At 39.5% G+C, this 17,762-nt stretch overlaps 1 protein-coding gene across 3 annotated transcripts in view; it reads right to left on the bottom strand.

The window, feature by feature from the left end:
- Positions 1–1,566: 1,566 nt before the first annotated feature.
- Positions 1,567–17,762, bottom strand: part of mitfa (melanocyte inducing transcription factor a) — a 44,834-nt gene continuing 28,638 nt past the window's right edge. Inside the window, exons 3-10 of one of the 3 annotated variants that reach the window (XM_061219210.1) lie at positions 6,956–7,183; positions 5,715–5,810; positions 5,261–5,378; positions 3,849–3,941; positions 3,211–3,261; positions 2,794–2,869; positions 2,399–2,546; positions 1,567–2,146 (exon numbers count right to left, since the gene is read on the bottom strand). In XM_061219210.1, the coding sequence (XP_061075194.1) occupies positions 1,751–2,146; positions 2,399–2,546; positions 2,794–2,869; positions 3,211–3,261; positions 3,849–3,941; positions 5,261–5,378; positions 5,715–5,810; positions 6,956–7,183 (1,206 nt within the window). In that variant the 3' untranslated portion in view covers positions 1,567–1,750. Of the gene's footprint in view, positions 2,147–2,398; positions 2,547–2,793; positions 2,870–3,210; positions 3,268–3,848; positions 3,942–5,260; positions 5,379–5,714; positions 5,811–6,955; positions 7,184–17,762 lie in introns of all 3 variants that reach the window. The other 2 variants (XM_061219209.1, XM_061219208.1) reach the window with 2 other exon arrangements.

Raw genomic sequence — 17,762 nt, forward strand, 5'->3', positions numbered from 1 at the left:
AGGAATGAAGTTGCAGATTTTGGGGATTCCACAGCAGAGTATTGCTTCTTCATTTCAAAAGAATATAATACGTATCATAAAGTCTGCATAGCGTCTGTAGGACGACCCCACGCAAGGAAATGAGAGTCGGACACACCCAATAAAATCACGTCAACCAGTAGCGGCGCAGCATCTTGTGATGTGCTGAGCCGGTGGAGCCCAAGAACAGAAGGCCGGAAGAAGCTTTTCACCGCTCACGGCTGCGTCTTACGGCCGCGTAGAGTCACGAGAGCGACACTAGAACAGGAAAGAGTTCGTGTTTGCCCGTTCCCGGAGGCCGCGCCATTCAACTTTGTTATCTAGTGAGAATATACTAGATTCTTAAATGTGTCCATGTGCAGTGTTTTCAAATTCATTAAAGAGGAAGATGGTTCTTAGTTGACAATGACTTAATATGAACAGTCCCAAGGATCTGCGCACACGGATGCCCCAGCAGCCGTTCGTGCTGTGCAGGATGGAAACAGTTAATTTGCTAAAACAGAAGTAACGTAATGAGTCACCCTTGACCTTTGGCCTGTACAACTGAGGTCCCCTGAGGCTCACAAAGACCCTGCCCAAAGTGTATATTTAGGGGCAGCTGTTGTGGTGGTTTATTACTCAGTTTATTTTATAAATATGCATGACAAAATTTCTCAAAGGCAAGGCAGCCTTTTCCTGGAGGCCGTTTTGTAAAGAATGGGTTAATGTAGATTCAATCAGAATTAAATTAATCTAATAGATCTTTTCTGAAGTCATGTAGCTGTATCTACAGCTTTGTACCGCCAATGCTGTATTCACTAAGTGCTGTGAATATAACAAGCCATACATGCATGATGACTTTGGTTTTTCCTCATGATCATTGTAGGGCTTTTAAAAGAAGTTTAATAATCTCAATGGCAGTTAAATTAAACAAAGGTCTGATTTTCATTTCATAACCAAACCATATATTGTATAACTAAATATTTTAGCTTCAGAATAAAATTACTGCAATTTCCGATCAAATGAACAATTAGTTCTATAGTAATTATTTATTTACTAGGCATTGAATATACCTTCTGAAACAGATTTACATTCAAGAAAGGCAATATCTGCATATAGAGGTTATCAGTGTTGTTATAATTATTTATGAACATACTGCAAATTCCAAAGAGGTTAGAAATGGGTACCAATAAAAATATAGCAACAGCTATTTTTAAATAGAATTCCTGCACACCTTTATAAATCAATAGAAGCGTATATTGTATGTTGGGTTTTTATCTTCATATTTGGTTATCCCATCCACTATATGTGGAGTGGACTCGGATTTGTTTTGCAAGAGCAAATAAGTTCAATAAATTACAGGAATAACTTTCTTGGGATGATGTAATGAGGTTTTTTTTTGCTGAAGGCTTCTGTTTGATGTGGGTCCTCTGTAAGCATTTCAGTTAGGGACGATATAGTATTCCTTTAGATACTGATCTTGACTGAGTTTGCTACTTTGCACAGCCAGATCAGATCTGATAACAAACAAAACCAGACCCCCCCCCCCCCCCCCCAACAAAAGATGGTAAAAAAGATTTGCATAAAACATCACTCTGTAACCTTCAACTCGGGAGTGTGGAAGACATTTTTGCAGTAATTGTGGACTTCGAAGGAGTGACGTTACCTGCCGCCACCAGCAGAGGGTGCTGTAGCAGAGGAGTTACGGCGTAAAACGTTAGTAAGAGTTTGTGCTAGCGGCTAGCGGCTAGCGCTAACACCCGCGGTCGTTCTCCTCCATGCTGATGCTGCTCTGCCGGCTGCTGTCGTCGGAGTCGTGGGAGATGGAGCCCAGCAGGGGGTCTCCGGCCTGCACGGGCGACAGGGTGTTGTCCATCAGAATGTCCTCCAGCTTGGACGCCGCTTTGGAGGGGGTGCTGTAGGCACCAGAGTCCGCACCGCTGCCGTCGCTGAAGCTGATGGTTCCGTCGGACAGGTCCAGCGTGGTGGGCCGGCTCAGGTCCGAGTGGTGCTGGTGGGGGTACAGGTCCTGGTTGCAGTCCCCCAGGACGGGCTCCTGCTTGATGGCCCGGGCAGCGAGTTCTGCCGAGCAGAGCGCCGAGGAGGCCACCACCGCCAGGCCGTGAGCCCGAGCCTGCATCTCCAGCTCCTGAACACCAGCACAAAACACAACATAAAGCACTTCCGCAAGGCACAACACAAGCACTTTGTGACATTAAAGCGCAGACTGTCAGCTTCAACCCTTCCACATACTAGTGTTAAAAGACCACTGCACAGCAGACTGTAGCGGCAGCTGGATAAGGGTGTCAGATAAAGGCATTAGCCTCAGGGGGTCATTTTAGGGGTTCTTGACATTACAGAGACCGTGTCATTCACTTGGGCGCCCCCTGGTATGTGTTACCTGTATCCTCAGCATCAGGTGTCTGTTGGCATGTTCCAGTCTCTTCTGCCTGTTCTCCAGCTCCTTGGCTCTCTGCTGCTCACGCTGAAGTTTCCTTATGTAGTCTACAGAGGCCTTCAAAATGGTTCCCTTGTTCCACCTCATGTCCCTGAGGGTTTAGACGGTCATCGCCAAGCAACAGCAGCAAAACACCAGCAAACAGAAGAGAGAGAAAACAACAAAACAAACAGAAAAGTTATGAGCACACTATGAAAAGAGTTTTATGCATGCTAAGATCAATGCAGACAAAAGATGTCTTTTATACAGCTATTGATGGATTGGATGACAGTAAAACAGTAGTCAACAGATCCTATTTGGTATGAGGATGGAAAAAAACTACTAATTTGATGACTTACGGATCATTTGATTTTGGAATCAAGGTTCCCAGTTCTTTGATGCGATCGTTGATGTTAAACCGTCGTCTCCTTTCAACTAAGGAGTTAAGAGAAGAAGTGGAAAAAGATGAGCACAGAATTTGAGATACAGAATGGACTCCATTTCACCTTAATACTATGATATTACTTGTCCTAGTTGAGTTGTGAACTCTCTCAATAACTTACAAACACAAACAATATTTTAATGGTTAAGGACAGACTTCCTGAATACTTTCTAATTTCACACTATTGTACACCAACATTACATTTTCTGCACAACTAGCTCAAATTATGCAATCCTGGTGCAATACAAATTGTTAACAGTTATTTTCATTAGTAACATTAAACAACATTACAATAATAACCTCAATAACACCAAAAACAGCAGTTACAACATACTTAAGTTGTGGTTGTCCTTCTTCTGCCTCTCCTTGGCAAGAGCTCTTACCTCTGCTTCTTGAAGAAAATAATTTTATTAAGCCACTGTCTGTCAGACTCAGTACATACAATTTAGTAAGTGACAAATTGCAAATGTCTATCAATATGTTTTGCGTATGCAAATGAAAGACATTTGCACAGTTCTCTAGGGGAGTTGCCACAATTTTGACTTGAAACACAAATTCATTACTATATAGGAAGATAAGAAAGGGTTTGTTATCTGTTCTTTCCAGCCACCAAGACATTAACAGAAAAAATAGACTTTGGAGATTAATTGCTTGATTAAAGTAAGATATCACCAGCGACTGTGAACAGCTCAACAATCTCACCTCAGTCTTAGTATTTCAATATCTAAAATAAATAAATAAACAAATACATAAATAAATGCAGATGTTCATTAGACTTTCATTCCATATTGTGTGCCTTTGAAATGAACATTCAGCCAGTTGACTGGGCATAGAACGAGCCATCACATTAACAGTAACATTAATTTAATCGTGATATTTTACATTACTCAACAACAGTACACCGGTCATTAAAGAAAACTAGCAGGGGAAGTGCCATGGTTGAAAGTGGGGTAAGAACATACGATAACATACCCACGGGAAAGCCTTCAGGCCTCTGATAATTTTCGAACTTGCCGCAGGATCCAGGTTTGTCCAGAACGTGCATCATGGCAGGAGCTGGGGTAACTAATCATCACATGTTGTTAGCGTATGTACTGTAAGTATATTGTTTTATATATGTAACACAGGTAGGCTGAAGTCTGGTAATTTGGGACACTTCACTTATTAAGACTGGTGGTAAGGGCAGACTCAGAAACTGAAGTGTACCAAATTACCTGAATTCACCCAACACTCTATTTATACAGTGAGCTCCATAAACCTTGGGACAAAGGTTTTGTCACTTTATTCCATAATTATAGATTTGTAATAAAACAATTTGCATGTGGCTAAAATACAGATTTTCAGCTTTTATTAAAGGGCATGTTTATGTATTTTGGTTTCACCATGTAGAAATTACAATCCCCCCATTTCAGGGCACCATAACATTTGAAACATGGCTTCATAGGTGTTTCTGTGTTCAGGTGTGTTAAATCACTGTTTTAGTGCAGGTATCAGTATCTAGTCTTCATTCTAGGCTTTTGCGTTTGTTATTAGAGTTTGGCAACATGAGGACCAGAGTTGTGTCAATGAAAGGCAAGGAAGCCATTATGAGGCTATGAAATAAGAAGAAAAAAAAAAAAACTGCCACAGAAAGGAAAAATCAGCTTACCAAAATAAACAGTTGGAAATATCATTATCATAATCACAATAAAAGCTGAAAATCCACTTTAACAATATGTGAATTGCTTGATAACAAATATGAATTGTGGGATCAATTTGGTTAAACCATTAAACCCATTCCAAAATGCATTTTGTATGATTTGCCATTAATAATATAAATAAAATGGACACCAGCGTAATACTCTCATACTTCATTCATTTTAACATTTTCTGTTGCAAATTACACCTCAGGAATGCTCATTTTCCAGATGTTACTTGATGTGGACTATTCCAAATGATCAAGTCTGATTCAAGGTGTATAGTATGTCACTAGAACCAGGAAATGAGTCTGCAAGCTAACCTCAGCATTTCAGCCTGACAAGCCCATGATGACTATAAACTACCCATAAAGGCACCAGATTCATATTCATATTCAATAACTATTTCAATGGATGGGCCTATCAAAAAACAATGAAGCAGGTCATCTAGTCAGTTTAAATCTCTTCGGTTCCTTAGCCTGAAAAGGTTATGCAAACTACAGAGCTGGAATCCAGGCAATTGAGAAGTATAGGATTTTAAAAAATACATTTTAAAGTACTTAACTTGATCGCCAATACTCGTCATTAATCTTAGCTAGCAGGCATTACTTATAGTGCGTATTCCTGCCAGTGCACACAGCAGCATAGACAATGACAGGAGCATGGTAAAGGAGGATTATCAGCCTGAGAAAGAGGGAGGAGACCTACCTGAGAATTCCCTTTTGATGTTGCTCAGGTTGGCGGGGCAGGAGTTGCTAATGGTCAGGCCAGGTGGGGGCAAACCCTGGCTGCTGTACATATCGAGGAGGTTGGCAGATACAGGAAGCTGAGGAGGACCAACAGAAACCATACGTTAACAATGAAAACAAAACTCGTAGAGCATAGGAGCACATTTTCTGGAAAGTCCACATTCCAAAGATATCACTGGTTCTTCCTGACTATGCACATTCATTTTTGGGAAAGGTGGCATAAACTACTATTAGGGAATGGCTGTAACTATTCACTGTAATACACTGGTAGTGATTATACGACGCTTTCACTATGGTGCAGTTACGCTTCCTTAGCAGGTGACTAGCAAATTAAATTATTAAGTACAGAGGCCATTTTCTATTAAAAAAGAGAAGTATTTGCAGAAAGTGAAGTGGAGAGAGAAGACAGTTACCGCATTGGTCATTTGGAGTGCTGGGTCCATAAGTCCCAGGATATCATCATTGTAACTTGATTCCAAGCTAATAATGTCATCAATGACATCATCCATCTGCAAAGAAAAGAAAAGCTACTAACATTATACTTAAGACATAGACACCAGATCATAACTATTCATATGAAAAACTGACCATTGATAAAGAGTGATGCAGTGCACAGTACACACTACACCATAAAAATAGGTCTCCATTTTTAGGTCTCAAAACTGACCTAACATTGCAACTTGATTGGCAGCATGGTTCCAAAATATAGGCTAAAATAAGCCCAATCCCTGGAATAACTCTGACCTTGTCCCCAGCCCAAAAGCTTTCAGGTGCCATAGTAATCATTATGACAATAACCCCTCTCTGAGGGAGCTCAGAGGTAGCAGAAGAAAAATGGCGTCTGCTACGACTGTGTCCTTACTGAAGGGGCACACAATCTAACTACTGCGTGCACTGGCTTTCCCTTCTAAGCCCAGTAACATTTCTAAGCCTGTTTTAAATATTCATTCAAATATATTTTTAAATGAATATTACTGACAATAATTTAACATTAATCATCACTGAACTTATGAAAAAAGCAATGCTTTTTTGATTCCCAAAGTTACAATGTGGTTCGACAAAAAGCATCTAAAACTGCAGTCATCATATGCAACCTGTTTTTGATTCAACTTATAAAGTAAATAAATAAAAGTAAGGAGCAAAATGTCTGGGGTGAAAGTGTTATCCAGTGAAATTTCTACACAGTTCTGATGCATGCAGGTGCACTCCAGAGTTGGGAAAACCTCAGCAATGGATTGCTGACTATTTTGATTATGTGGGGTAATATGACTGATTCACTTTAACAAGAACTAGTATAGAACTAGTTTTGCACTGAGACAAGATGTTTTTTGTTATCACATAATTGAATTTTTTTTTTTTTTTTACACTTCACAAAGGTAGACATTTCAGTAATAGCACAAGGAAACAGGCGCACACATGTATGCATGCATGTACACACACACACGCACACACACACACACACACACACGCATGTACACATACCCACACATTCTCTCACTCTCACTCTCACTCTCACTCTCACTCTCACTCTCACTCTCACTCTCACTCTCTCTCTCTCTCTCTCTCTCTCTCTCTCTCTCACACACACACACACACACACACACACACACACAGACGCACACGCACACACAGTCTTAGAGGCCTGGTCACACACCTCTTTCTCGCAGTTGGAGTTGAGCGTCAGTAAGGCCATGGGGCTGTTGGGGGCGCTGTTGCCCGGTCCGGGGGGCATCCCGTGCTCGGAGGGCTGGTTGGTGCAGGGCAGGCTGAGGGCCTGGGTGCTGAGCTTGCTGCCCAGCGTGGTGGAGAGGTACTGCTTCACCTGCTGCCTCTGGGCCTGCTGGATGTGGTACTTAGTGGGGTTTTCAAGGTGGGTCTGCACCTGCCAGGGAGCCAATCAACAACAGCGATATACGAGTGACCACGACTATTAGCATAGTAACCCTCCACATTACGAGGATAAGAATCCGTTTGCAGAGGTACTGATCTTCTTCACATTCTATATAAAATGGACACAGTCTCTTACCTACTTGCGAGGCACTTGGTGAATGACAATGCTATTTTAATTTCAATTTTATATTTATTCTTTGTTTCAAAGGAGGATTCAGCCAGAGATAGATACACCTAATTTCTGGCCTTACAATCCACATTTGGTGTATGCAAGACGTATGCATTAGGCATTCATTTATTTAAGTTTGGACTGACCCAAAAGTCTAAAAACAATTCAAACTGTCATGAGTATTCTCATTAACTGATACTAGTGCCATGTAAACTATTTCCTGAAGACATTAAGACAATTAACATTTTTGTCAACGTCAAAGCTTATGATTCAAGGACCGAAAAAAATAAAATAAAAGTAACATTCCATCTCTAACGATCACTGAGGCAAAAATCTAATTTAAAATAAATGAAAACACATAATATTATGTAATGTAAAACATTACATTGTAAAAATGCTAATAAAGCTCACCTGATAATGGCTGTATTCTAGCATCTCCAGCATATTGAAGTACGTATATTCCGTTTGTGCGCCTCTATTAAGATATTCCCTTTGCCTGACTAGTCAAACAGAGCACTGGACATAAAAATAAGGAGCTCAAAAAGGAGAGGACAGTTTGCCTGCCGCACGTCTTAAAGGCAACAACCCAATTAGTCATGCATATAAAGGAATCTGAAGAGGACACAGGGAACCTTTTTCACGTTCTGTTATTTTATCTAGAATATGAATTTACGGCTTTATAGAGGTCACTTGACGTCACAATCCCCGTGTCACAAAAGGCTCTTTCTACTGGTGGGTTGGTAGTCTCCACACTGGCACTCGCTTACGGCTAACTACCATTTCATCTTTCGTTCCGCTCAGCCGGCATAGAACGCTGTTTGTTCCGAGCAGCCGGCACTCTATTCCTCCTGCTTCAGATTTAAAACGAGGCGACGAATGACATTACAAACTTGCTGTTTGCAGGCATTCAGAAAGTTCATCCTGACCAGATAGGGCTTTCTTCGACGTTTACACGAGTTTGTGTGCGTGTGAGCTGAGTACGCATGTGTATGCGTGTGTGTGTGTGTGTGTGTGTGTGTGTTTCCCCACTGCGGTCAGGAAGACAGACAGTACAACATCAGTGAGCAGCAGTTTGTTTTCAGGAAAAAGTTATAATTTTGATTATAATATCTAATGATATGGGAAAGCAGACTATTAAAGGTAAAAAAAGGCCCTTCCCTGATTCACACCCAAAGCCCACAGTTGTTCTTCAGTCCTCCACCTAAGCATGCCAGCTTTGAGTATCCACTATGGCCCACTATGTGTCCAGAAGCTGTGCATACACATTACCATATTATTATAAAAAATATTTGCAATACTGGTTTCAGTTGGAACCATTTCCCAAGGAAACAAACGCTGGCACAAAATAAGAAATGGTTTGCCATTGTGAATAAACGCAACAGAATCTGTTCCTATGCACAAAGTCGGGAAATGGTGTCATTGCACACAATGCGCTGGAGTACTTCAAACCATGAACCCCTAACACCCCCCTACGAGCCTCTGTAAACCAACCAGGAAGAAACCTGTTTTTATCATTTTCATCATGCACAAAATACTAATTAAATACAAATACTAAACCTAAAATACCAAAAAAGAAAAGTAAACTAAAACTGGAGCAGAATATAGTGGGTTAAGTAGAATATAGTTGAGCCATATTCCCATTTTCATTAATTTAATGTACCAACAACAGCTTACCACTCGTGTGAATAGGCCACACACAGAAGCTACTGAATAAAATATTCTACCTGTAAGAGAGGAAATGCACTCCCAATTTCTGTGACTAAATATTCAGTATTAAATTCCATTTCCTCAATTATCTTTTACCAGGATAGTGCAATTTTAGAAGGCCAGTGTATGTGTTCTGATTCTGATGTTTTTAAACATTTACATACAGTATGCCAGAATTAAATAGCAGTGTTGGTTTACTCGTATTTTGCACCAAAGTAAAACATTTCCACCAAGGATACAAGTGCAGTCTCCAGCTTTACCACATGAGTAGCGTCAGATCAAATAAATCAATGGGCAAATTAAATATTTGACCTGAAATCCAAACACGTTTTCCCCCTTTACTATATCTCACTGTAGGCAAAAAAAAGTGTACGAAATAATACAGTATGCGATTCTAGATTACTCTGCCTTGTTACTTTGGTAAACAAAATGTTTTGTTTGAGATTCTTCAGACAATTAACTTGTCACTGCAGGGTGCCTGTCTGGAGACCTGGATTATACGTCTGTCCAACTGGAGACACAAACACTGGAGACCATGTGACCTACACCAGACTCAATTTAAACGAGTGGGATAATTAGAAAAAAGGAAGACGAGCCCTCGGTCTAATGCAGTATATGTACCGCACTTGTATAGACATGTAGTTAATAGTCTTCCAGCTTCTGAGGATGACCATGTGAACCAACACACTCCAGGCACAGTTGCCTGTCTCTTAGATTACACCATGTCAGTGTGAGTCTTCCAATGAAACCAACCTCTTGTTCTTATGAACTGCCAAAATGTTTCCTTTCTGCGGATACTCTTCCGATGGTATATCCTTTTTTTTGCGACTTGGCTTCTTTGAAGTGCATGGGCCATACAGTTGTGGTTGAACACAAGTGGCAACAGAAGGAAGAGAAGAATAAAATACGAAACTGCGGTTAAGTTATATACATATATATATACACACACACATACACATACACACACACACTCACAAGCACTTCATTAGAAACCCAATTGTGTAGCAGCAGTCAGAATCTAGGGGAGTCTCGGTGGCGCAGCCTGTAGAGCACTGACCGCATGCTCATTGCGAGCCGCGACGTTGGCGGTTGGAATCCAACCGTCCGACATTTGTCACATGTCTTCCCCTCTCTCTCGCTCCCATTCTTCCTGTCTCTCTATACTATATACTGTCCAATAAAGCTGAAAAAATAAAATAAAATATATATATATATATATATATATATATATATATATATATATATATATATTTTTTTTTTTAAACCCATCAGAATCTAAGTGACTTTGACTATGGAATGAATGTTGGTGGCAGACAGGGTGGTTTGAGTATCTCAGAAACTGCTGATCTACTGGCATTTTCACACACACTAGTCTCTAGAGTTTGCAAAGAATGGTGCACAAAAAATAATAATAATCCAGTGAGCAGCAGTTCTGCAGACACAAACGCCTTGTTAATGAGAGACATTAGAGAATGGCCAGACTGGTCAAAGCTGACAGGAAGGTGACAGTAACAGAAATAACCACACATTACAACAGTAGTATGCAGAAGAGCATCTCTGAACACACAACGCCAACTCTAAGTGGAGAGGCTACAGCGGTAGATGTAAAAAATAATAATAATAATAGAAAAAAGTCGAATAAATAGTACTTAATAAAGTGCTCAGCGAGCGTATATATATATATATATATATATATATATATATATATATATATATATATATATATGCGTGTTTTTGTCAGGACCCCCTCAAAAATGAGATGGTACATCTCAAGGGATTTTATCCTGAAAAAAAGACATTAAAAAAAATGTAATCACAAAAAAACGTCCACAGAAATGTAAGATTTATTTGCATCATTATCAACTTTATATTTTAAAGCATCATATCTACAAATATAGCCATAAGACAGCAGAAAGCTACAGTATTAGATTACCATTAGACAACTATAGTCTAGCAGAGAAAACAACATTTGATATTCAAATGCTCCTTTTAAATAGCCAGCCTATGACACTCTTAAATGAATGGGCAGGCGAGAATATGACATACACTACACAACATGCAAAGACAAACAAAGAACTTCCTCCAGTATAACCTGTAAAATTCTTCCACCACAAGGACCATATTCTTCTCAATAATCAATTGAAGCATACAATTACAGACGTAATAAACCTTGAGAAAACAAGCATCTTGCACGTTCTACACAAGCTATGTTCCATGTGTAAAAGAAGGATTTGTCATGCACAAAGCCTCCATGCAATATCAAATGTTTTCCTCGTCTGTGACACGGAGAGTATCTGACTGCGGATATTTACGACGCAGGAAAAGAATTGCTAACATCCGACCAATTCATGCATTCAGAAATTCTCGTCACAACTATGGATGGATTAAACAATATCAATACTGACATGTTTCCAAAAGCATTCCATATTTCTGGTCTATAAAACGAACAGCACTAGTAAAATCCACGTCAACATCAACATTGTCCTGTTATGACAAAAATGCCAAAGGTGCCTCTAATCTCTGAGACAAATCGAGATAAATGTGTGAACTTTCTTTGCTAATAGCAGCATTTAAGTGTTACATTTCCAATTATTACAATAAATTGATTTGTAAAATGAAGCAATCACTATTCAGGGGTAAACGGAATCACAGAAAAAGCTTCTCACATTCAAAAACATTCAGAGAAGTCCTCTATCATGAATTAATTATGAAACGTATGAGAAGACGCATGTATTTCTAGTACTTTCCATACAATTCTCAATCCTCCAACAATAGTTTTTGATTTCAAATATTTTTTCCTCCCCAGATACAGAAAGTGCGTTATGAACCCTGTGTGTTTGATGCACAGGGTTCGATCAGCACCAAACTATTTTCTTCACAAACACAGACTGGTTGGTTTGGGGATTGTTGTATGTGAAACTCTTAAGAAAAAGAACTATGCTCATTGTTGTTTGAATCCTCCCAAGGATTTCTGTCATTACAAAAGCTACAATTTCCCTTTGAGCTTATGGAGTTGCCTGTAATCACATACTCTGGCTACCCCAGGGCATGGTTTCTTCTCCCTGTATTAATTAAAACATAACTTTTCCCTCTCTTTAGATCTTAGTTTAAAATTAATGCAAATGAAATAGAACATCATTCATCGGGCATATATTTTTCCACCTCAGGTTTAACTTGCTAGTTTGCATTTTAGCACTCTTAAATAAAAATATCTCATAACAAAATTGATAAGAGTATTGCAGGATCTCTCTGGGGACTTTAATATGTCCCGGGAAGTCCCATCGGTTTCACCGAGCGGAATGTAGTGGAAGTGTTTTCCATTTTATCCTGCATGATTGTGTCCAGGCCACAGGCAGTGCTTCTTTTTGGAGATTACACTCAAATTCAATTAAATATACACTCCATAAGTAATACATTAGGAAGACCTGTACACCAAGCAAATATTTAATCAGCCAATCATGTGGCAGCAACTAAAGGCAATAATGCATGCAGATGTGGTCAAGAGGTTCAGCTGTTGTTCAGACCGAATGTCAGAATGGTTTGAGTATCTCAGAAACTGCTGATCTCCTGGGATTTTCACACACAACGAGTTTGCAGAGAATGGTGCGAAAAACAAAAAACATCCAGAGAGCAGCAGTTCTGCGGGAAGAAACGCGTTGTTAATGAGAGAGATCAGAGGAGAAGGGCCAGACTGGTCGAAGCTGACAGGAAAGTAACAGTTGCACAAATAACCACGCATTACAACAGTGGTATGCAGTAGAGAATCTCTGAACATACAACATGTCAAACCTCTAAGTGGATAGGCTACAGCAACAGAAGACTTAATAAGTCTGAAAAATAATTTGAATAAGTACCTAATAAAGTGCTCACTGTGTGTGTATGAGAGATTAATAGAGAGATGATGTCTTTCATCCGATAAGAATGTAAACATATGTTTGGCTGCACGATTACCATGTTATTTCATTTTCAAAGGGCAATGCTGAGGTAGTGCCATTGAGTATTTTGTCACACAAGCCTTGCTTGGCCAATATGCAACGCATAAAAACGAAACAAAAGAACGTTCAAATGGCTTTTGAAAAAGCCTGTCTCAGATGTCTCACTCAAGTGCTCTGATGAAGTTCAACTGGCCAAAATCTTAGCACGTTACGAGAGGCTCGCCATCCATATCCAAGTTTTTTCTAAGTTTACTTTGCTGCACAAGGATGTATTTTGACTGTTGGATGTGCCAACACTCCCTATATTGCTGTTCATTGTGTAAAAGGAAATTAGTAAAAAGCTGTTCATGAAAAAGGCAAGCTGGATGAATAAAACCACACATTGTATAATGCACATTAAATGGCAATTTTAGAACCATCTCAAGTACATCTGGGGTTAAGCATCCGCTTATATAGCATGACAATATACTACTGTAGACTGATCTATTGAGAGAAGTTCACATTAGGACGCAGTAATTCCCATGATCGGTCTTCACAAGGAGAGGAGAAGAGAGTATGCTCCCCCACCCCATCCAGACAACAACATGGGCCTTCTCTGGAATGAGAGAGTAGAAACTGAGGTCACACAGCGAGGCCGGCTTTGGGAACCCTGTTTTTACATTCACATTAACCTCAGGAAGCCTTTGGGATGAGGCACAGCGAGGACCCATGTCTGTCCTTCATCCCCGCTATAATTTACCACGTAAGTAGGCTTTTATAGTATTCTATAAAGTGCACAATTAAACATTTCCTTAATTACCGAGCATGGCCAACATTTATCCTTTAAGAAAACATACCAACATAAGCCTAAAATAGAACCTATGAAAGACACTTTAAGACCATACTAAAAATGTAGCTACTTGAAGCTAATACTACTATTGCAATACCACACGTCAGTATTCATACGGTACCACTCATTCAACTAGAAGTCACAGCTTATTTGAAATTGCCTTGACCCAAAATACCTTAATTGCAGTGTGTAATAGCGATCTCTAGGATCAATATGAGAAGTGTTGGTGTAATTGGATAATTCATGTGAAATTTGAACATGACTAAGGGCCATCAGTTAGCATGACAGCTCAACATTAGATTAGCAATGACTTGAAGTTTGGTATGGACGGCGAGGAAGGAACTGGCAGACGACCAGAGATTGCCAAGTGGGATGTAAGGTCTTTGTGTGTAGAGTTCAATAAACTCATTTTCTCAGAGATGTCCTTTTATTTTACAAATATTCACCTTTTACAAATATCGACCTTCACAAAAGCTGTTATTGTCAAAAACTCCATAACCTAAAAAACATCACTGTTTTTCGTCCAAGATTTAAAACTTGTTTTGAGTATAACTTGATTTTTAAACCATATCACAGTATGCATTGTTCTAATTTTCTGACAAAGTGAGGACTAAACCCAGCAACCTAATGGTTGTGACTGTGACCGTTATCCCACACTCACAATCCAATACTCCAGCTCACCATGACCCTCGTAGAAACAGTCCAACACCTTGCAGATACGACCAAATAAATATATCTGATCAATTAAATATAGACATGACAAATATTAAATAGACACATGGCAGGCATTGTCATATCATCAAATAATTTAATCATCTGGGAAAATGTAATTTGATAAAGGTGTGTGTTGATGTCAAAATCTATGATGAGCAAGTGGGGCCCAATGGTGAGAAGGTAAATAATCCTACATGTTTTCCACGCATTGGAGAATTACAGTCATTAGCCATAACATCACCCACTGAGGAATGGCTCCAGCTAGCAAGCTTTCCTCATCATTCATATCGTCATTCAGGAGCGACTCCTCGGTTGGGCTGTAGGCTGCCTATGCCAGTGTTAACTGTACTCGGAAGGAGGACACATGATAGCATTTCAAACTGGGAAACAACAAAACATGAACTGACATTCACATCGTAACTCACTTTAGCATACCGTATCATGGAAACTGAAAGTATCAACTCTTTCTCTAGCACAATGCGACTGTGTCCCTATGCCCATCTAGAGACAATGAAGACTAATTAAATTAGTTACTAACCAACCCGCTAAATCAGTACACAACTCTACAGCTTTGGTTAAAGTTGTTAAATTAAACAGGTCTCCGATTTAATTATCTTTCAACCAAGTCACCCAAGAGGCAGGAATAAATGATAAATGTACATTATCCATAGTTAATAAATAATCATTCATTATCTCAATAAAAAATTATTAAATGGTTTAAAAAAATAAAAAGACAAACCACCAATGTGCGAGAAGAACGGCTTGAAACAACTGAAATGAAATATCACTGCCTTCATATTACACAAAAGTCAAACTGATAAAATATTTTGACAGCCCTTTCCTCCCTCTCTCCATAGCCCTGGAGAAGAGCGAGCGAGGAGGGAGCGGTCAGGCTGAGCGCGTCGGGCGAGGTCACGTGAAGGGGAACACGTGACGCGTTTGGCTTCCTCAGCGGCTTCGCGCTCCCCTCTCCACGGGCAGGGTGGCCGTTCCGTACGCTGCCGTACACGTGAGGACGCAGGAGTCCTGCTCTGCACAGCAGTCACACGCAGCCTGCTCTTACACTCACTCACAGTCTAATGCTGAACAATTAACACCTTCCTCTGAAGTGGACTAGATCACGGTAATGCGCCATTTTCTGGCCTTTCAAAGCACAGTCTAGAAAGATTGATTGTCTCAAAATTCTGTTGCAGGGGTACAACAGCTATAGCATTGCAAAGATATGATAGCATTGATACTATACAGCGAAGATACTACAGCATTGATAATATATAGCAAAGATACTATGGCATTGATACTATAGCATTGGTATCTTTGCACTGGCTATTCATTTTAGAATGGAGTTCAAAAGTGCCCATCAAACTGTCAAGGCCGACTTCTCTGTTTTGAGAGGCATTGAGATGGTTTTAAATGGCAGTTGAATACTCATATTTTTACTTCAGCTTTCAGTTGATTCAGATTTATCTTATGCTTTCATTCTTACTTCACTTTTAATCTTCTTTTTATTAAATAAATCCTGCTTTAATTTATGACTATTGAATGATAAACAAATTTGGTACTTTCTAAAAGTATAGGTTCAATAAGCAATCTTAAATGCTGTAAACAATTTCCATTTTAGAAATGGATTGACACAAATAACTATCAGGTTGATATAATATTTGTTAATATTTCGATACATGTGCAGAAATCTGGTTTAAATGTCTGTTACAATTACATTATTGACATTTGGCAGATGCTCTTATCCTCTTATTTTGTGTACATTTGTTTGATTTGAAGCCTATTCAAAATATGCTGATGGGCAGCTCAGTTGTTTTTTTCCAAAGAAGGACTTATTAATAAATTAATCCAAGAGTTCGACATCTGTTCACTTACAAACATGAATGAAAAGGTGTGGATATTTTCACTCTGTTCCCATTTTAAATACACCCTTTAATGATGCTCTGAACAACTGTCATACTAGCTTCCCAAAAAATATACCTTCTCAGAAAGAAATGAGCTAAAGCAAACATAATTATGCAGACTTTTAGTCTACAAAAATATTAAAGGGTAAAGAAGTTGGTCACATGGGCATGGCATGAAACTTTTTTATATTAAAAAAGGGGAATGCAACTGAAGCGACAGAAATCATTGGTTCTATTTACGTATTAATTTATTTAAAGTTTCGATGAGCTCAACCCTTCAAAGTTGGGCTGGGGTGACGGTCACAGGTCACTTGAGTAAGTGAACTTAAAATACCATGGCTGGGAGACATTGAATGGGATCCATAAAATGTTGAGTTTTTTTTTTCCTTCTTTAAACCAAGAGAGACTTGTGTTTATATGACCCACCATGCGTTTTACTGCTTCTTGGGGGCCAGAGTTTCTTCATCTGGTTAAAAGTAGATGACTTTAGAGGCTGAGCAGGGCCCCGATGACACAGGCTGCTCAGTTCAGAAGAGGAACAGTGAACAAAGATGCGTCTTCTTTTACGAGCGTAGTGTGCCTTTGGCCTGGAGCAAGAATGATAAAGAATGTTCCTTCTCAACTCCTCACAAGCAGAATAGGAAACATTGTCTGACTTACGAGCGATTAACAAAATCCACTTGCAAACTGCCGAACAATAATGCTTGTGTCCAGCTGCACAAACGCACTGGGGCTTATTAAGATGCTTGATACAAGCCTAAAATGATCTCTAAGAAGGGTTTGTTTTGACAGATGCCCACAAACAGGATCCCAAAAGAGGACTGATATGACACATATCCTGACAGAGGGTGACAAATGGGCACAATTTGTCCTGTGCGCAGGGTAATATAAAAACTGCTATTCTTCATGGTGGAAATATTTACATTTTACAAAGGCAGCTTTGTGGAGCAGAGATTTGGGGAGGGTCAAGTCTCAAACCAAAGGAATTTAGCTGCAGTGTGGCCGAGTTATAATCCAGTGAGAAAGCTTGTAAGTCTGTAGTAAGGTCACCCGCAACAACAGTATGAACAACAATGAAGCGCCCTATTAGAGCTATCTGTTTAGATCTACGTAGTTGCCTTACACACACGCAAAGCCCAGATAATTAGAGTCTAATTTTTCATTCGTCAAACATAAGAAGTAAATGCCAGAGACCAAAATGATCCTATGACATCATTATAGGTTGTTATACTATGTAGTATTCTCATAAACTAATACAATTCTCTCATATTTTGAGCATACCATGTAGTTCAATACCAGTGTTTATTTGACACAGC

The sequence above is a fragment of the Conger conger genome, chromosome 14, assembly GCF_963514075.1.
Source record: "Conger conger chromosome 14, fConCon1.1, whole genome shotgun sequence".
NCBI classification, from domain to species: domain Eukaryota; kingdom Metazoa; phylum Chordata; class Actinopteri; order Anguilliformes; family Congridae; genus Conger; species Conger conger.